Consider the following 21,884-nt stretch of genomic DNA (forward strand, 5'->3'; position numbering starts at 1 on the left):
CTGATCAACATAATCCGATGGAATGATTGTTACCAAGGTGTTAGACTGCTGGACTTGTCCATGTTATGTTAAATTTGAATTGTTGGTTTCATCGTATCCCTGAGAAGCCTCATAAGGGGCCGATGATAATTAATTATTCATTTATTTTATTTTTTATAATACAACGTATATGACTGTTTTAGTAAGTGATTGACACTCAGTATGAAGAAGCGTTCATAAGAAAATAATTTGATTTTTAATAATACATCCTTTCCTTGGCTTACATACAATTTTATTCCTATTCCACGTTTGTCCAAAGGAATTCCACTGAATCGGAAAAGCTAGTTAATATCTATTTTCAATGATTTACAAAATATACATTACAGAATCGAAAAGGCCGCGCCAATACCGAGATCTAAATACCCCCGCTTTTAAAATGAGGCCAAACGCTACAACAATCACGTGATAATGAGCCTCATTTGCAGGAGGAATAAAAACTTTTTATATCTAAGAGACTTGGCCCGCTCGTTTTGAAAAAGAGGATAGAGGCAAGTAGGAAATAGCATTTGTACAATGAATTTGATTTCGCACTGCTGCCAAGTCACCCTCACTGCTCTGACGTCACCTAGGAGAGACAATCAAACAAATGCAAGCTTGATTGGTGTATTCATGTTTTTCAAATCGTGTAGTAGGCACAACTCTCTCTAACCCACTAGCCAGGGGTTAGCACAGGAACAAGGATACCACAGTTGGTTGGTGCGCGGCCTTGGACAAGTGATTCGTTTTTTTTTTTCAGCTTAAATTAGCCTGGAATACCCGTAAAAAGGAGCACTGAGGGAAAGAGGAAGGGAGGGGGGAGGGGGGGGGGTAAATGAGCGCACCATAGGCCTTGGGATTTGTTAGTCAGACTGATGACTATTTCAAGTTATTGACATAAAAGAAAGAGCTTTTACATTATTTTAGTTTAGCCCCAGCACTGAGGTGGAGTGTAAGTGGATCGGAGAGCAGCCGCCAGGGGCTAACTCCAGGCCTCAGATGTTCAAACGTTGGATAACGCTATCCATGATAAATCTCTATCCAGCATAACGCAATTGGTCTCCCATTGGTCTATCCACTGGACAGTAATTTATCCAGTGGATAGCGCTATCCAACGTTTGCACAACCGCCCAGGTGTCCTTTTTAGAAAGGCGTCCGTCCTATAGAGTGCCCCGAAAGGAGCAAGTTGTACATGTTGATCGAGCTATTTATGCACGTTTGTATCCTTGTGGTGCGGACTCTTGCTTCAAAATATGACTATAGTTTTCTGTTACTTATAGAGAATGCACTTCCCTGATGAGAAATAAGTTATTTTACCTGAATGGCGCCTTGAGTTCATAGTTATACTATTTCTTTTCAATCAGTTTTCTGTAAAGTTGTGTTTACTTTACTTGAAACGCCTTACGCTGGCCTATTGGGTCCCGTTCGCGCATTTTCTTTTTACGCATGCATTATATGTATTTAATTTAACCCACTTTAATCTTCTTTACTATAACATTCTCTTGGTCAGGACAACTATTTGATCAGCTTCACGTAGCTAGCCACTGGAAGAAGGCGTTTTATTTAACACAGCTTACCTTGAATGTGGCAACTTTATCTGTAAGAGAACTGCGATGACCTACAGGTACAACGGAGGTGGCAAATATCCGCTTGCGGAAGTAAGCAAACACTTTAAGAGTCTTCCAGATTTCTTTCTTGCGCTTAAAGGTCTTACGAATCTAAAGAAACGTGACATTGATGTTACTTCTTTCTGCTGTTAAGGTTCATCGCTCGTACCAGTCAGTCCCCATGTAACGATTCCAGAGGATGGCACTTGATACAAGAGATCAAAACTTAGCAGACAAACTTTACCCAAAACTCCATGATAATCAGCAAACATGTTTTACAATATCCCGTGATTCAAATCAAGCTCACAGTTTCTAGGCTTCTAGTAGACTACTACTTCAGTTAGAAATATCTCATTTAGTCAGTCAGTCGATTCTGAATTATTTAATAGATTATTACTAAGTAAACATAACCTAATCAACTTTAGTTTGCTGTGGTCGTCTATAGTAGATACTCTGATCCTGTTCTCGTATGCTGGTTACATAATTTGTGCTTTAGTGGAAGTAATAAAGATTAAGACCTCTGAGTGTCACCGCACCACTGTTAAGTTGCTACTTACCTCTGAATTAAAAAGACAATGCAAAAGGAAAATAAAGAAGCCCTAAAAAGAAAAATATATATATATCTTTTTAGCTAAAACAGGAATGAACAATCGATAAGCAAAATTCCATTCGGTGGCGCTTTTCTTAGCAGTGCATAATCAAAACAAATGGACATGTGCCTGGTAAGGCAGGTTGACCAAACACAAAACATATCCCTCCGACACAGACGTTTGAAGGAAAAACGTTTTTTTCCTAAAAACGCCTTTTGGGATATGCCCACAAAGCTCCCCCATCCTTGTGTGGGATATGCCAAGGTCAAAGCTTCTAAAGTTTGGGAGTCGAAACGAGATTGGCTAAACCACAGAAACAGGAATATCGCTTGTGGGCAAGCGCGTATTTTTTAGGGAGGAGAACACGATTCGTCCAAAACACCTGTGTAGAAGTATATATGAAGACAGAGAATAGTGACAGAGACTGATTTTATTTGCATCCCCCTGCCCCTGAAAACGCCCTGAAATGCTTTGTGACCAGTTGCGTTCTTTCCAAAACATTTAGTTTGATAAACTTACTCACAAAAACTGAAAAAGATACCAAAGCGAGTCTAAATCTACACATAGATACAGGTTATACAGAAAGTGCGATAACTAACGTAGTAGAATGTAGGAGTCTTGTCTCGCTACTCGTGCCAACATCGCCTTCAAGGCGTGTGGCTCTGTTTAAGTTTTTATTAAGTGTAAATAAAATAATTAAATGTACCTGTAATGAGTTAGACAAGGCAAATAAATACTGAATTGTTACATCATGTGTGGCAAACACCAGCAGGCCAAATAACCAGGTGATACCAAGAAGAGGGAAAAGAACCACGAGTGACTTGATAGTGGATCTAAAACAGTAATGAAAAAATACTTAAGGTAAAACAAAACTGTTTTAATTTACAATAATAAAGGGACATCGATTGCAATTGGATAAGCATTTAAGATTATAAAAAGCCTACTTTTGCCATACAAATAAGATTAAATTTACAATTGTTGGAGAAACAAATGCGTCAGCACTCGTTATTATCCAATTCCCTCACCGTCTTTTATTCGAGTTTATGGCCATTTCGGAGTTGCGTAGGGAACTGGGGCGAGTTTCAAATTTAAACTAATCGATAAACTGATGACAGCCCCATATAAAAGTTCGTGTTGAGATTGGCTATTTGACCACGTTTGGTGCTCTAATTAAAGTTGAACAGGGATAAAGTTATGACTTTTGAAACATGGTTACAGATCCATACAAACGTCTGAAATTTTGTGACAATTGTATCGTCCCCCAAAAGTCAAAAACCATATAAACTCTTTAAAATAGTTTTCAGTTTTTCTTTTAAACTGTAGAATTCGTCATGCATCTACTACTTGAAAGGAAATAATTCCAAAATCACTATGTTTGCCCATTTTCAGGAATATCACCGAAATGGTGAAACAAATTAAGAGTTTATATGGTTTCGGGGGAAGCTGTCACAAAATTACAGAGGTTTGTATGGCTCTTTAACCATGTTTCAAGAGTCATAACGTGATCCCTGTTCAACCTCAGAGCACCAAACTTGGTCAAATAACCAATCTCGACATGACCTTTTATATGGTAGTGTTAGTTTATCGATTAGTTTAAATTTGAAACTCCCCCTAGTTCCCCACGCAACTCTGAAATGGCCAATAAGGTTCCTACCTCTCTAAATTAGTAAGGCTTCGTCAAGAGACTTTTTTTTTACTTTTTTCTTCTTTTCTCTAAGTTAAGAGGATACCTAGCCTCCCATACCTAGCCTCCCATGCACGCGTTCCTTTCCCACTGGCGCGACGAGGCCCTAAACCGTCTGCATGGGAGGCCAGATATAAGGTGAATTGGCCACCTTAAGGTGACCGATGGGGTTTTTCAGGCTCAATACGTCCCACGTTTGAGCAATATTACGTCGCCATTAACCAAGATTTGGAAAAATTTTCACCACAGCTGTATTAGATTAAGATGAAAATTTGTTATGATCAGGGTTACAATGATATCGGAGTTGCCATAACAACGAAATGAATCACCCACGCTAGTTTCTTTGTACTCCTGATCAGGAACCGGCCTAGCCTAGAAATTTCTGAATCTCGAGAAAGGCTGAAAATTTCTAGAGAACCGTTCGGTATTTTTACTAACTTACCTACGATTTTCGGAGGTAGTGTTTTTCTCATTTTATTACCAAGATATCGCGATTAGTATGAAAAAATTAAAGGTTCCCTGAAAACTTCTGTGTAAAGACAAAACGTAACCTAGAATCTTATGAAAATATGGCTACTCTATGTCCACGAACTTTTTACCGGACCCATCAAGGTTGCTAACACTTTTGGATGTGACAAACGAAAAAGCTACTTAAAACTTTCGAGGCGACGAATGATGTTCCCTTAAGACATCCGAACACTGCTTAAGAAATTTGGAGGTAACTCCAAATTAGCCAAACAGGCTCCTAAATCAGGGAGAAAACATTTCGAGATACTTCTGATGTTGTATCTGGAAACATTTGTGTGCCCCTGTACTAATCTCCATCTTCCCCATTAACTATCTGCCTCTTTTTCTCCCCTACACAAAATTTGTTTACTTATTTCTTTGTCGTGTACACGCTTCGTAAATAGGCTGATAAACAAAGTAACCCTGTTACCTGACGATTTCACTCATACATGTTCTTTGTGATGTCTGTAGACGACAAATCTCCTTTAACACCAGCGCTAAAATCACGAGGTTTGCCTGAATTACAATAAAATCAAAATAAATGTTACAGAACGAAAAACGTAACGTTTTAGGTCTCACTTTGAAAGCAAACATACAAAGAGGAGCACAGAATTTATGAAGTTCTTCTTCTGAGTCCGTTAAGGCAGTCATTTCTTACATGCTTTTGCGTTATCACTTTGCTTTTCTCGATCGAATTTGTCATGTGACGTCAGTCGATTCATGTGACGAAATGTCAGGATACAGCCCTGAGGCTCGTCTACATGTTGTCTCTTGTTACAATTGTGACCTGGCATTAGAATTCAACGACTTCATGCATTTTTCCGTATGACAGACGTTTTGTTCGAAAGTAAAGGAAATAATAACAATAATAACAATAATAATAATAATAATAATAATAATAATAATAATAATAATAATAATAATAATAATGAAAAATACCAAGACCTGGCAAGAGAGATTCAAAGGATCTGGAAATCAAGGACAAAAGTGGTGCCAGTGGTTGTAGGTGCATTGGGTTCAGTGTCAAAGAAGCTGGCAGGCCACTTGGAGCAACTAGGAATTAAAAACCGAACAAGAACGATGCAAAAGTCGGCACTCCTCGGATCGGCACATATCCTCAGAAAGGTGCTGGAAGTCTGTATTTCTCCCCAGGGAAAAACCCTGTGCTAAATTTTACATCATCATCATAATAATAATAATAATAATAATAATAATAATAATAATAATAATAAAAACTAATAACGCTTTTCAGTCAAAAAAAAAAAAGAAAAAAAGTCATAAAAAATAACGCTTTTCAGTGAGGTCCTCTCAGGAGAGGGTTGGTTGAGGGATGGAATGTGGAATGGATATTCCTCCAAGTTGGAAAATCAATGTATCCTAAGGCCTGTTTCAAGAAAAAAAAATTTAAAGTTCTTCCGGAATTTCCTGGAGTTATCACAAGATATCCTTTGTTTTCCAGAAGCACATAGCCATTTCCCTGGCTTCTATTGCCTCAAGTCATCCTCACGAGTTTCACCGCAGAAAAAGCTGAGCTGAGCGGGCTTTTTAGGCCGCTTAGGGTAAGCCCTCGCCATACTTACTAGGAGGAAGGACTTTTCGAAAGTCTTCTCGGTGTCTACTTCTCCCCCCCCTCCTCCGAACCCCTAGGAAGCCCATCTCTTCACTGTGGTTTGTATTTGTCGCCTCTAACCAGTGTCTCTTTGGTAACTCCGTTGTTGTTCATGATCAAGGAATAAAGCCAGGGGCGTAGCCAGCTTGTCGACTAGTTGTAGGCCTGTACGGTCCTCACCAACACTTTGACCTCTTATGCTTTTTAGCTCTGCCCCAAAACGCATAATTTATATCAAGAGGTAGAGTGATCAAACCAAAAATTTGTAGGCCCGGGCCTACAGGTTTATAGGCTGGATACGCCCCTGAAAGCGCTCTATTAATGTCTAAAGAACCATTTCAAAAAACTCCAAACTTACCAAAATAGTTCCAGTCACAGGAATGATAAAGGCAAGTACAGTGTTTCCTTCTGTTGAAATCCAGCAACTAAAAGCAAAATGTAACAAAACGTTTGCCGCTAAAATAACCAGGACGTAAAGGCATCTGCAAAATGTAGTTATTAACTGTACTGTTTACCTGGTTTTCGTCCCATAATCAGAGTATCTGCTTGCAACAGATATCATAACAATCAATGCTGGAACGCCTTTAAAAAAGTGAAAGACGTAGTCAGAAAGAGCCACGGAATGAAAAGTATTTTGAATGACGCCTCACTAGGAAAACAGACAATCAGAATGCAGCAAGCCGTTCGCAGAGAAATAGGCCAAAGTTTTAAAGAAAGTCTACGAGAATCGAACAAGAAGGCAAGCTTGTTAAGACCTTTGAAATATTTCGAAATGAATAATAAAACAAATATTGAATTCGGCTTTTATATGATGATCTCGGAGGATGTTTTCAGCCTTGGTGGACAACCATCCGCCACGGTCTGCATAATTCTTCGCATGCTACTCAACCTCATTCGATAATTGCTAAATATCAAGAGAGTTTGAAGGGGCACTACCCCCTTGGTATTATACAATCTTAATTTTCTATCCACTAAAACTGAAGATAGCTCTAGCATACATACCCCAAGCTAGCACAGTGTAGTGGTATATTTTCGATGAAACGTTGAACACCTTAATAACCATGGAGTAAATATGGAGCCCTTCACACAGCATCCAGCCAAATGTCACCAGGTAAAAATAATGAAGCATTATCGCTGTAAATTTACATTGGAGCTATAAAAAATAAAAATAAATAAATGATGATAATAATAATAATAATAATAATAATAATAATAGTAATAATAATAAAAATAATAATAATAATAATAATAATAATAATAATAATAACGGAACAAAAGGAAACGTAACACTATGGCTATTGGTTAGAATTCGTATGGTACACGGACCAGTAAATATCAAAAAATGAGGAAATCACGAGGTAAAAATAATGAAACATTTTTGCTGTACATTGGAGCTATTCATGGAGAAAGAAAAAAACGGAACAAAACGTAACGAAAGCCCATAGTTATTGTTTAGCGTTGGTATGATACACGTACCAGTAAATATCAAGATAAAAGGACGTCTTTCCTACATAGGAAGAATATTTCTTCCTCTTTCCTTAACTTGAGTTGTCCTACTGCATGATATCGAAAGCCATCTTAAGAAACGCTAAGCTGCCACATAAGGAAAACACTTCTACCACTGAGTCGCATGATGACTAATGCTAATTCTTGAGAGAATAACCTGATTCAAAATATAAATGAGTCTTAAATATATGTGATATATACCTTATTCCTGGTCTGTTCGATGCCAGCTAAGAATATGGTCTGAGAGATTGCTATGGAGATAAGTAGGTTTCCATGTATTATATGACGATCTGTGTTGAGCTGCCTGTTGAAAAGAGTAAAGTTAGTGAATTTATCACAACAAAAACACCGTCTGACTGAAAATATGGGTGAGACAATGTGGACAAGGGATAGGGTTCATTAGTTTCTTGAATAATACCACAGGTCGGTTCACAGTTTGGGCAAATGGTAAGCAAATTTAAGGATTGACAAATTACGATCTGAAATTGCGTTTATTGTTTACACATACAAATTGCATTCACCGAAAACGGTCCTAAAAGCCTGAAACTGGTGTCAAAGATTGGTTTGAAGAAATGCAACACGGATGTCCGTTTGGAACTTTCCGACAGGGAAAACAAGACTAATATTTGACAATTTCTGTTGCTCTAGGAAATATTCCATTGTAATATCGATCCGAAAAGTCTGAAAAGTCGATTTATCACTTGCGCATTCCCACAATACACCTTGTGTACCCCACCCCCTCCTCCCCACAAAAAATTGCATAACCTGAAGACAGTGTGTTTAAAAAAATTGGGAGGCAAAAAGGTAGATTCGCAAGTGGTGAGTTGATTCCCAACCGACTTATACCTTCAGCACACCCAGCACGTCGGATAAACAAATTTTGAATTCACCTAAGCTAATGCCCGCTTTAAATTAATAAAGTTTGTTCTAAAGTATTTGAAAATTGACCATTTATAGCCCATCACGGTGATTTCGGTGCGATTTTTGCAACAGAGCGAAGCAGCGCCGAGCCAATCTCGAGAGTGGAGCGTCACATATGGAATAGTAGGGACTTTAAGATCCAACGACGCGGAGGACAGCGAGAACGTCAAAAAAAACAGTAGGTTTAATAAGCAAAACAACAACTTCGCACGTGCATGACACTTTTTTGTACATTTCATTCCCGTTTTTGCACGACTACGACGTGAAAATGCCTAATTTCGCGTTTTATAGAGAACGTAAACAAACAACGACGAAATTTTATTTCTCTTTCTGAGCTTGAATATGGTTCCTTGAAATTCAGCTTCAGGAGGGTTCGTCTACAATTGACAAAGTAAGTGGGAAGGAATAATCGCTGTTAAGACTGAAAGAACGTAAATTCACTTTTTAAGCGACGTTCTTTTAGCCGTCGCGTGGTTGGATCTTAAAGTCCCTTGTTTCTGTGCCACACTTTGGTGTAGCGTGAACAGGTATTTGAACCGTAGCGCAAGTGAAGAAGTAGGAAAGAGGCCTCAAATCCACTGAACCGGAAGTAAATATGTAGGAGTGAGGATTGGGATTAAGTGCACCATACCCTCTCGGCCAACCGCTCAGGCAAAACTTGCTCTAGTCCCGCGCCGTTGCTGTAGTTGTCGACACGAAAACCTATCCGATACAGAGCGTTTTCACTCACATGACCTGCATGTACTCAAAGTCATTGGAACAAAAGAAAGCGTTTACATAAGAAAAGAGTTCGACTCCCACGTTGTTGGTTTGAAACACCAACATGGCCGCCGTTTCATTGGTTTAGAACACCAACATGGCCGCCGTGACGTCATGTGAAAGCGTTCTATAGTGAAGACATAGCCTAACTTAAGAAATCATTACAGCCTGTCATTCTGATTCATGTTCAGTGCGTGAAATGCGTAAAATGTGTAAAAAAAAACTGAATAAAAATAAAACAGTACATGCGTTAATGACGACTTACGTAAAGAGTACGAGCGATGCAATGGCAGCAACTGATCCCAGTAAGGACAAGCCGCAACCCACGTACGTAATGAGCATCAAAGCAAACTGATTGGCTTCTGAAAGCTGCAGGTGTAAAAGAAACATTTCAACAAATTAAAGTCAGTAGAAGCTTTTTAAAAGTCATGTGGAACTGATCAAAAACAACCACAACAAAAAAAACAAACAAACAAAGAAACAGTCTGTCGAACAAAAGGTTGAAATCATGGTCAACAGTTTTTATTCTTATAAGTCTCTTTTTATCAACTCATGATATTACAGTATAATTTGTATACAATTTATTAACGATACCATGCGTTACCTAACCAACTTTATTATGACACGACCAGTCCTTATACTGCAATGGATGCAGTTTTCAAAACGGATAGTACATACGCGTCAACTTCAGAGAGGTCCGTGTATGTAAGGGAACTTCAACTGTAAAAAGCACATACCGAGACTTCCTCAGATCCCATAAGTACAGCAAAGTTGGTGAGATGATCGCAGGCGCACGCTGTATGTGTTCTGTTAGAGCCCTCAGTGATAACGTGACATCCATCACGTGACCAAGCTCCTTTGCCATGCACAGTGCTGGTGAAAATGTAAGGATAGTTTAGTACATTGATTTGAATATATTTTAGTTTTAGGAATTCGAATTCCCGTTGCCGAGCTGTGTCAAGAAGATTTTGCTGTTTTAAGTTAATATGTGCGGAAGTCATTCCTATAGGTGCCCTTACCCATGGACAAAATGCTCCTGTAGAGGGTTGAAGACAGATATTTTTATATAAACAAGGGGATTTTTGCAAGCATAATATTAAAACCTGAAAAAGTAGGCCCAACTTTTGTTTTAATCCATGTTCATCCGTCGGAAAAGATGACAGGAAACAGTTGAAATGCTTAAAGATAGTCTTAAATGACAAAACTGGACCATAATTGTTGTAATTAATGTGATGCGAGGACACGTTTTTGCTTTTAAAAAGAAGGCAAATAGCGTGACTCACATAGCTCCTTTAAGAACAACGAAACAAAAATCGTGGCAGTTTAATGGCGTTGTCGACGGTACGATCAGGATTATTGTTGTCACACACAAGGTTGCAAACAAAGGAAAATCTACAAAAATGACAATGAAGCACTTTATAAATGAAAGAGATTCCCTAACTATAGAGCTAAAGAATCGAATAGCCTTGTAATGTCATGTTCGTTTTCTTCGTCCTTTTTGAGGATCGCAAAATAAGAATTGTCTTCTTGTTTCTTTGTGTTTTGTTAGGGACAAGGCATTGACTGTTTTATGCTAGGAAGATTAAAATGTTTAAGACGTCTTAATTAAGACCACTTTAACGTCTACTAGAAAAAACTTAACAGCATCATTGTGTCATTTTATAGAGTTTATCAAATGTTCAAAAAAATATACTTCCCCCACCTCCCCCTCTCCCCCTTTCCACCCCTTTCAATGTTGGGTTATAACAGAACAATTACTAGCACAAACACAATTAGTTTTGAACAACACTGGGCCAGGGTGTGGGGGAAGAAGTAAAAAAAGGTAAAAAGTTGAAGCCTTTCCAACTCTTTTCACGATGATATTGTGAGTTTGACGACATTGGCCACCAAAACCTTCAGGTAAAACTCGGCTTATGGAGTGTTAGGAAAATAGACAACAACTTTGGAAAGGCAACATTTACTAGAAACTAGACCGTTACTAGAATAATGTGAAAAGAAAAGAAAGTAAAACCTCCACTTACGTCAAAGAAAAGTCCCAGTAGGCACAGTATGTGAAATCATTGTCTTTGAGGACCTAGTAAACGAATCACAGTTTAGTACAGCAGTACCGAGTAAATTCTTGGCAGCTCCATTATTAAGGAGCGCATTGAACTGACAGTGACGGCGTGGGATAGACATTTAGTGTCAAACTGCTCAAAGACTTCATCGTGCACCTTTGAGGTACTCGAGGTTTATTTTCCTCATTATAGTAATATGTAAAATATGTATCCTCAAAGAGTTCTTACCTTAATATGTTTCATTACAATCGTAACATAACTCTTTGAGCTTTTTCCCAATGGGACACAGAGCCGCATGGAGATCACGTGACTGTTCAACCTCAGAGTCCGATTTGTACCGTTCCTGCAAAGGTGAGAGAATAAATTAATAAATGAATACAAACCTTGGTGAATGGCGTAGGAAACGATTTTAAAGGGCGGATCCAAGAAAAACAACTGCGCCACAAAAGAAGGCGCGTAAGGGGGTTGGAAGAGTTAGTACGTGGATAATCTACAAATTTAAACTTTAAAATCTATTAAAAATACTAATGCTTTCCAAAAATAGTGGAAACCAGTGTGGATCTATGTCTGGAAGATAATACTTACATTCGGACAGGAACCACAGAGTGTAAATTCCAATACAAAGCACCAAAGGTGCGGCAGGGGTCTGTAAAAAGAATATGTCAAACACTCTGTCAAGAGGTCAGTTGTACAGTAGTTTGTACATTTATTTGCCGTCGCTGCACAACTACAACGTAAATGTGCCAAATTTCACGTTTTTTCGAGGACGGGAACAGAAGACAACAACTTTCTTTTTTTCTTTCCTGAACTTTGATACAGTCCTTTAGAATTCAATTCATATTTCTCTAATGATTAGAAACAGTTTCAGGAAGTAAGAGGTCAATATTTTATACTTCCTCGTTTTTAGTAAACCTTATTACCTGACACATATTCTTTGTACACCCAATGCTTCCAGATAGAAATAGGCCTCATTCTCGATACCCCCCATTTTGTGAACGCCCCCAAAGATTGAGGGGATAAGAGGAATGGCACATGGTTTCTTAGAGAACATTAAGAAAAAGTACAGGATTCCAATACACGCTATTGTCAAGACAAAGGTCACTGCACCTCCACCCATAGTCTGCCATTGTCGTTTTTAAAATTGCAAGATCTTCACTTTCTGTTGTTGTTCTGTTGATAACTTGTAGTGGCAGCTTTTATCAGTTGTTTGTCTCCTGAGAAACCACGTGACTTTGTTTTTATCCCGAAAATCCTTACGCGCGTAAAAAGATGACAGATATCTTGAATATTGTGTTCAAATCACTGTTAATATGCGAAAATGTACCTGCAAACTGATAATAAAGATAATTGAAACTGAGAATCAGTTTCAAGAATGACCACCAAAATTTCAACTGGAACTGACGTTATTGAATTTCAATCCACATGTACTTACATTTGTCCTCACTAAGCAGCTTTTGTGGCAGAGCCATGTATGTAGACGCCTGGTCAATTGGCCCTGGGAATTCATAAGCGCCACTGATTCTCGCAGTTTCAAGCACTGAATATGAAAAAAAGACAAATCAGTTAACTCATTATTTCAATGACTATTCTTAGCGAAACAAGACAGTACGATTATGATTTGATGATGATAATGATCGTATAAATCATATATACAAATGACAAAATAACAATATTATTACATTACCATTTGTGATTTTGAGAATGAACTCAAAATTACTGCCTTCGATTCAAGGATTTGACGTAAGAGAAAACAGATAGTGTTTAGTTGAAAACAAGGGAATTTCTTAACATTATCAAGACCCATTATGGCTCTTGACATTATGAATAATTGTGACCTTTCGGCTGTCCACCTACCCCTCCCCTAAGCCAACATTTTGCCCTAGATAGGAAGTAAGTGTTAATGTTAGCTTAAGGGAGGGGTAGGTGGGCAGTTTCCCAGAAACCTAAAATTGATCCGACGTTTCTAGGTTGCTGTCATTGTTCCGTACAAAAGAGCGGTGAAACTTGACAAGAGTGGGACCGAAAAACATTATATATATTTTGAAATGATTCCACGCGGGAAATTTAAAAGCGGAAACAGCCCATATACTTATCCAATTTCCGATGCTTTTTAATTTCTTTCCACTTATTAAAAATCAAATCATATGCGTTAGTTCAGGTCAATTTGTTACTGACAACAGTAATAATATTAGATAATCTTGTTTGCTGCAAAAAGGTCTTACCTGCAAAGGTCTCAGTTGTTATTCGTATGGTCTCGTTGCGGTTCTTTAATCTTTTTATGACATCCTTCCAAACGTCTTCTAGCACTGCTATTACTTCAAATGCATTGAATGCAGTCGAACTGTTTTCACGGGAACCGAGACCATCAATTACGACTTCGGCGTCATGAGCTGTAGCCTATGAAGAAGTTTTTAAAATACATGATTTATCATTAGCCTTCTGTGGAGAAATTGTACACGTTATCCCCAACTTAATACTTCGATCAGACTGACTTTTAGTTGCATAATTAGCTTAAATATCGCTTCGTAAATAACTCAGTTTTCAAGACTGAGGTAAACACGCCTGTAAACGTTCCTGTTGGCTAGGAAAAGGCAGGATAAAAAAAAAACGCGTGCTTAAAAGCGCTTAGTGTTAAATAAAGTTTTTTTAACATCTTCCTAAAATAATTTTCTCTTAACCAGCCACTGTTTGCCGATATTAGTGCAACTGATATCAACTGTACAGATATCGGCAAGAAAAAGGGACTGTAGAAGGCGCGGTATTTCCGAAGCTGAAATTTACAGTCATTTTATAAACATCCTACATATAAAGATATTAAAAATTAAACCGTGTAAAATGTCTGCAAAAATGATTTTACACTGGGGGACATTTTGTATTCCATAGTATTTAAAGGTAGGGAAAATTTGAACTCTGCTTTCAAAAGTCTGTAAATTCAAGATTTATAGACATTTTACGATCTCTGTGAATTTTCCAGTTTTTCCAGTGGTAACTCAGCTGTTTTGGTAGAGCTGGGTTAAATGGTGGACAATTTCACATATTTTGCAAAGATGGAATGCATGCAGAACCACGGCCAAAACACCAAGCAATAACAGCAAAAATACCATTCGGAGGATGTGGACTGTCAGGAGCCTTTTGAATAACATTTGTGATATCAATGCCGAGGAACAGGCGAGTTATCAAGGAATTTTACATCGATTGAGGTAGTTTGAAATATTCTTAATAAGCTATATAACAGTTATTGGACTCGGCGTTGGTACCATATGAAGAAGTATGCCAGGAGGGTGTCGTCCGCTTCATATCATACTAAGCCTCATCCATGATTTGTTCGTTCTTTAGTCAGTTATTCATCATTCAAAACTTATTTCCTCACAACTTACAACTAAACAGTTCAACTCCCAATTGGGGTAATAACTTAGTCGCAATGCGTCAAGTTATGATACCGGAGGCCAAAACTGGAATAATGACTTCAAATTCTCTTACCTTTAATATTTCCCGTATCACCATGGTTGAAGTGCCATTTTTCAGTCTCTCCCTGGAAATGTTAGCCTCATTTTTGAAACAAGTGAACTATGAGAAAAATATAAAAGGATTAAAATGAATATTTTACACAAGAAACCTTACTAAAAGAAAGGACTAGGCTGGAAACCTAGAAACCCGCTGACAGGTTCCTCATCATATAATATTTTGGGCCGTTAGAAGAACGAAAACATTCCATAATACTTTTTATTTGTAGTTGTAACTTCTTAATTTGAAATCCAGTAACATTTATTCATAATGCTACACCAGAAAATAAAATGTACAGGGAGTAGATTGTTGGAGTAAAATTATAGGTCACTATAAAAATTCCTCTAATTATTATGCCTTGGATCCACTATTGGCAAACGGGGGAGGAGTACTCAACAAACGTTTATAAGGGGAGGCACTGCCCTGAGGTTCAGTCCATTACCCTTTTATATACCATTTTTGAGAGAAAAGGTACCCCTTTCGTATGCCTTCACATACCTAGTTTAGAGTTTTGCATCACTTTAAACTGCTGTAAATGTGCTGTCTTTAAAATATGAATATTTAATAAATCACAAAGCCACAACGTTTTCTCGACTCTTTCACAACCTTAAAATGCATCTGTTAGCCCATTTGGCCCATTCATACTCTTCGCTTGCAAAAATGTGGCTTTCTACACGAAATAGGATTCCTCCGCCTTAAGTTTTCCACCGACCCTTTTCGACAGTCGAGTGTTCTTTAGGATATAAACTGACAGTGTTTACTTTTCTCTTTTAGAGTGTAATAGGCTGATTTAGCAACAGAACGGGAACGTCACTTGACGACGGGAAAGCGCGCGGTAAGGACTAAACTCGACTTCCGGTGCTTAATTTGCCGCTGTGCCATTGGTCAAGCCAATTGTTTGATTTGCGCGCCCCGTCGTCAACTGACGTTCCCGTTCGGTTGCTAACTGCCTAATAACAAAACGCGCGGGTGCCTTGGGGTCGGGTCTCTGGAACCGGAAAGTACAGCACGTGAAGTTTCCAAAATTTCAAACCGAAATTTTTCTTGAATGGAAAGCGCCTCAGAGCGCTTCCCAGATCTGGATAGTGACTAGCCTCCCACGCAGGCATTTTTAGGGGAGCTCGTCTTTCATCCCTCCCCAGGGGTGGGATGAAAAACGAGCTTCCCTAAGAACGCCTGCCTGGGAGCATAGTGACGCGTCGTCATTTCGCGGGGAAACAAGTGGAGGCGTCAGGAAATGTCGCCTGTTTTCTCAGGCTAGAGTAGTGACAAAATTTAAAATATTTAGTTTAATTATTGCTTGCAACTCAACTAGAAACATCGCCACAGTAATTAAAAAATTGCCGATAAATATCATTTTAGATACTTGGCAACTTAAATTATACTGAAATTGAGTGAAACATCGAAATAGTTCTTTAGTGAAATAGGAAAGCACCAAACTGACTATTTTTTTAAGGATGGAGCAAATAACCTTGGATTAATTTAACATGGATTTTGTTGAATTAAAGAAACTGTGTCACGAAATTTATCAAAATTCAATCACTGGGAACTGCCGCTAAATTGAGTGTAACATAAAAATAACAACTCGAAACGTATAACACAAAAAATACAAAGGGAGGCAATGATGAACAAACATGAAGAAGATTGGAACGGTTTGCAATCGCGGTTTGCGAAAACTTGCTAGCCTAACAATTCTTCAAAGTACATTCAGTTCTTGTTTGTAGCGTTTGATATAATGCTTGAGAGACATACCTGTTCGAAGCAAAGCTGTGATTTTGTAATTCACAATTTATTTCTATTTTTTTATTATTATTTGTTTTTTTAAGTTCCATCGCGAATAACGACGAGTAATAGCCCATGTTCGATATATTAAAATTTTAACATGACTTCATTGCTTTAAGGTCAAAATTGCAAATTTTTAAGGACTCCATTGTCTCGAAATTCCCAGAAGAGACTTGAGCACAAAGAAAACCAAACCAAATATTGAAGAATGACCAGAAAGCTTCGGAGGACATATTACAATGTTAATATATCGAACGTGGGCTATTGGCAGGATAACCTAATTAGCCAGCCGTGCCGACACAGCCCCTTTAAGCCCAAGTTGAATTAGTATAGGTAATAGCATGATTAGTAGTTATATGTGGCAAAAATACGTAATTTCACGAGCTGATAAGCGAGTGAAATTTGATACAATTTTGAAATATCACGAGTGGTATTTATAACAAATATCACGTACAAATTATGCTATTATTTGTTTATACCACTACCCGCAAAAGGTTTGTAATTTTCAAATGTATGTATTTCAAATTAAGCTGAAATACCACTGCTCTAAGCCAATTAAATTGTAGAAATTTCTCATGTAGTGGTATAAACGTTAAAAAAACGTGGGGAAAGGGCTTGGGTCACCGATTAAAGATATTACTGTTATGGAAGACTGAAGAACTTTCAGTGTGCCATTTTTAAGTGCCGTTAAAATGAAAACGACCGTGGCGCCGTTACAGATTTGTTTCGCCTACCCTTTTTTCCAAAGGCATTGACCTACAAATAATCTGATGGACAGGTGGCTTCAAAGTTGTGGAAACTGAAGGAAAGAAAAACAAAAAAAATTGAGGGTAAAACAGTCTCTCACTTGTGCCATTAAATTTCAGGAAGTGGTGCGGGCAGACAGTCGGCAAATAATTGAAAAGAAATTGAATCTTGATTCAGTCGGAAGGGGGCATTGAAAAAAACTTGGCACGGCGTGACTCTTTATCGGTTGGATATCCAACTAATACTATTTATAGCGACACTTTATTGACAGATCGAAATTGTGAGTTGGCTGATTAGTTTTGTGGAAATTCTAACAAAAAGCTTGACGATACAAAAGAAATCCGGAGATTAATTTGAAAAACTATTTGGGGACATATTTGATTGTAATTTGAAAATAATCGATTATTCAATACATTAGATTTTCTTACCAGAAACAGTCGATGTTGAGAGCAATGATCCCACTTGAGTTGACAAAGGAGTGTATCGAGTGTAATAGATACTGACAGTTGACGATGGTGACATTTTAACACTGGGGCTCAACCCACCACTTTGTCGAGACGGTGTCGGAGACGGTCTTACTGTAGTGGAACAAAAAACTGCAGAAAAGAAAAAGAAAAAAAATGATGCATGTCACAAAACAAGCAATAAATCTAACCTTGAATTAAAAGTAATTTAAAAGTGCACTGCACTGACATCGACTGACGAGAACACGTAATAAGGCCTATTGCTAGACCAACGTGAAGTTCACAGCTTTCTTGATTATGGGGAAACTGCGTGAATTGGCATCTTGCTTTTTTTGCCACATGAGCGTATAATTGTTCTTTCAATGTTCTTAAGTAACATTACGTATTTCCTCCCTATTCGGAATGGGACTCTTTAAGCAACTGAAGTTTCCCAGTTCAACGTTAGGAAAATTTTATGACGTATCAAGAATCCACAATGTAAAGGAAAGCTGATCAGTAATACACACTGTTCATATTGACCAATACATTCATTACTAACAGTTTTCCTTGTAAATACTGAGCTCAAAGGCACTCCTTCTCAAATTTAAAGGGTATGACCAAAGTTTCGTAAATGAGTAATTGGATGAAGACCATGCATGTTTTTTCCAACTCTTGGATGGAAAGTTCACGAAAACTCCTGTTGTAAAGTATGAAACACCACTTTTCAGGGAACAACAGAACGTCTGAAAAGTGTACTCCTATTTTTCCGGACGGAATATTCCAAATGAGAATTCGTGTTCCATTTTGTTACAATCCATCTTTGAGACCAGATTCAGGCCTTCGAGACTTGTTTTTCTGTAGAAGGGACTGATTTGCTGCATATAGGCTTAACGCAATATCAGAGCGGAATTTTACCAGTCCTGAATGGTACGCAACATGGGTGTCCGTTTGGGAGCTGACGGTCTCAATACGGTTATCCATTAAGTGAGAGTTGATCAGTAAACAAAGGGGGTAATGAACATTTAGGTCTCGTTGGTGCGAAGTTTCAAAAAGACTGACCTCCGATGAAAAGGTTTGCTTAACAGCTGCGGGGCTCAGAAAATGCTGTCAAATTTTGGCTGACTCCTTGAAAGTCTTAGGGGTCAGTTTGGAGCTATATTTTTATACTTTTTATAGGACAAATTTTAAGTGTAATAGAACTCGCACCTGTAGCGTTGATACAATCTTGTAAAGTTGCATTGAAAAGTGGCCTATGAGATGGGCACGTGTGATGGTAAGCTGTTTTTCCATGACAGTAGTAAAACTTTCTGCAATCATTTGGATCTGGAAAATATGAACCTCCTCCATGGCAAAGGAAAGCATCTGCAAAAGACAAGCTTTAAGTATTAGGAAACAAAAGTAAGGGTATGAACATGTAGCTTTGGAAACTTGCCCCAGTGCAAATTATCAAGATAAAGCGGCTGGTATTTCAGTGATAGGTTTTGCCACAGGTTTTCCATACTCTGTTTGAGTTAGAGACTGGGCTCTAGACGTAGCCTTTCAAATCGCCAAATTTGTGGCTTTTTTTACCATTGAAGATAAACATGAACACCATCAAACTGCTGCAAAATGCAATACCGGCTACATAAACGGACGATGGTGAACTCGCGCTTTTACCAGGTGGATAAGAATAATACTAAACTTGAAACTACAAGACAATCTCTATCAACCAGCATTTAATATACAGTATACGACTATTATTTGGCTTTAAACCGGATGTTGGGAAGCTTAGGCGGTCATCCAGTAGGAATACGCCTTCCCAGTCACAAGTGTTCGGACAATTTCGCAAGTATTTCACATACCGAATTTACAAAAACCCTTGTAAAATAACTTTTCAAACATAAGTATAATGTCATTTGAAGCTTGGAAATAATAATTTAAAAACAGAGTAAAATAAAAAATATAGAGTTAAAAGGACTAACTAGATAACAATGTATTTATTTTTCCTTCCGCTAATTAAATCCATATTATCGTCTTCATCCGGATTATAAAAGAAAACCGCAACGCTTACCACGAGTACAGTTCTTTACTTAAATATCATTACATTTTGGATAAAAAAAAACTGGGAAAGAAAGTGAAGAAAGCCTCAGATTCCTTACTCCTCGAGCTTTTGCCGAAAAACATTCATTTAACAAATCTTATCAGCTGAGGTTTCATTTTACTCGTTTTTTTTTTCTGCATCTCAGGAAGTCATTTATGTGTGATTTTCATGGGAGAGTTTCATCTCCATTTTTGTTAATACCGTTAATGTCGTAACAGTCAATTTTCTCCGTACTCGCTGTCCAGACGTTTTTGCGAGCCAACCTCCTAGCGACAGAAAACACTGTTTTCCAAAGTTTAAATTGAATATCGATTCCCAGTGCTCAGTTCAATTTCAACTATTAATATCCTAGCCAAAATCTGACAATAGCCAGTGATTATACTGCTAACAGTGGTCAAGATTCCTTAGCCTAACGCTCCTCGATCAGTTGAAGTAATGTCAGGTGAAGGTGACGTTTCTTATAACTTACCGTTATATGTTATACAGAGAGAACTGAAGCATCAACCGGGTCAGGTTTAATTTGAGATGACCACCGACGAAGCAACGTAGAAACTAATTTTGTTTATGCTGTGTCCTCTATGGCGACCTTTTCCTCGCTGATACAGACGGGCACTAAGGGTAAGTTTCGAACATGATATTCATATGCTGAACTGCTATTCCTACAGCACCCTCAAGGACAATATTTTTGTTAGATTCATAGTCTTCCTACCAGTTTTCACAAGAATCACGTATTTAAGGCAAGTCATCGATGAATCACAAACTGTCGCTAAGAAATTATCATCCGATACTGTGTCAGGCGTTGAAGTCATTTACTCGGCTTACTTAACTTAGAAGGAAATGAAACAGGTTTAACTTACCAGCGGTTCCAATGTCATTTAGGCAAAGCATGTACACCTAAAAAAGGTAAAAACACTTCAAATGAGCCTCTTCAGACGATAAAACTGGAGTCCATTCAAAAATGGTAAAAATGGAACTTTGTCTACCTCAGCGAGAAAGATGAGTAAAGCTTGACAAAGCGTCGACATTCTTCTATTTAAAATAAGGGTAACTTTTATACAAAGCCACCGTGAGCCGACTACCAGCTATGTGGTATTAGCAAGGAGAAAGGCTACGTGGTATTATCAAGGAGACCAAGGAGTCAGTAAGTGAAACTGTGCTAGTCATGCTGGCATCATGTCCCATCGTGTCTCTGAAATTCGAGAGTCTAAATGCTTACTAGAAACCTTAACCGCCTTTTGTTTTTCTCGGCTTACCTCTTGCCACAGATGTCGGGTCGGTTCACATAAAGCTAAATTTACATAAGAAGGAAAAGAGCATTATAAGATTAGTAGAATTATTTCTGTTCTTCAAACTTAATTACAGGCCTTTAACCTACTGAATAAACGGTACTTTATTGAAAATGGGGAGCAGAAATTCAGTGAGGATCATTTTTTCAGCCGTCGTAGATTATAGACAAGGGCTTGTTCAGAGAGAATTTCGACGGTCTTGGGATCTCTTAGGACTATAATTAACTCAAATAGGTACCCTCTGAAGGGATATACTGGGTACAAGCTCAAAATGATGAGACACCCTAACTACTTGTTATTCAAGTGACAGACGAAGAACAAACTTTAGTCTGGTTTTGAGCAAACATTCATAAGTCGAAACTTTTTTTGGCAAAGAATTCATCCAATAATGTTGCGTAGACGACAGGAAATCGACATCTGTCATGCAGAAAATAATTGAAAGGTCAAAATTCAAGAAGTCTTAAGTAACTCAACCGCCATCCCACTTTAAAAATTGACGGTGTTAGGCGTGACAAGACATTATCCATGACTAAGGTACTTAACTCGAACAAGGGAAGCACTTAACAACCGTTTTTCAAAATAGCCAATCTCCTTGACAAATTAAGCTCTGCTTATTAAAAATAAAAGGCACTTATTCGAGGATCTTTTTGGATGTGATCTTATTTAGATACTACTCCTAAGTAAACCTCTCAGTTTCGATTAAAGAAAATGCGAAAGGTTTCTTTGTTTACCATTCAAAAACATTTTTTCAATGAACAGTAAAAAAGCAAGGCTGTAAAGTCAGCCT

General features: G+C 38.0%; 1 protein-coding gene across 1 annotated transcript; it reads right to left on the minus strand.

The window, feature by feature from the left end:
- Positions 1 to 216: 216 nt before the first annotated feature.
- LOC140935508 (adhesion G-protein coupled receptor D1-like) lies at positions 217 to 21,054 on the minus strand. The gene is made up of 22 exons (XM_073385063.1): positions 20,795 to 21,054; positions 20,669 to 20,705; positions 18,938 to 19,093; positions 17,717 to 17,884; positions 17,276 to 17,340; positions 14,736 to 14,822; positions 13,478 to 13,652; positions 12,688 to 12,792; positions 11,841 to 11,901; positions 11,484 to 11,598; positions 11,220 to 11,272; positions 9,936 to 10,071; positions 9,464 to 9,567; positions 7,720 to 7,822; positions 7,015 to 7,165; positions 6,528 to 6,594; positions 6,371 to 6,437; positions 4,834 to 4,919; positions 2,919 to 3,045; positions 2,180 to 2,221; positions 1,593 to 1,733; positions 217 to 604 (listed from the first exon to the last, which is right to left on the minus strand). Exons 1-22 carry the CDS (start codon positions 20,834 to 20,836, stop codon positions 587 to 589), a joined length of 2,106 nt encoding a protein of 701 aa, XP_073241164.1. The 5' UTR covers positions 20,837 to 21,054; the 3' UTR covers positions 217 to 586.
- Between the last annotated feature and the right edge of the window lie 830 nt (positions 21,055 to 21,884).

The sequence above is a fragment of the Porites lutea genome, chromosome 4 (genome assembly GCF_958299795.1).
Source record: "Porites lutea chromosome 4, jaPorLute2.1, whole genome shotgun sequence".
In the NCBI taxonomy this organism is placed as follows: domain Eukaryota; kingdom Metazoa; phylum Cnidaria; class Anthozoa; order Scleractinia; family Poritidae; genus Porites; species Porites lutea.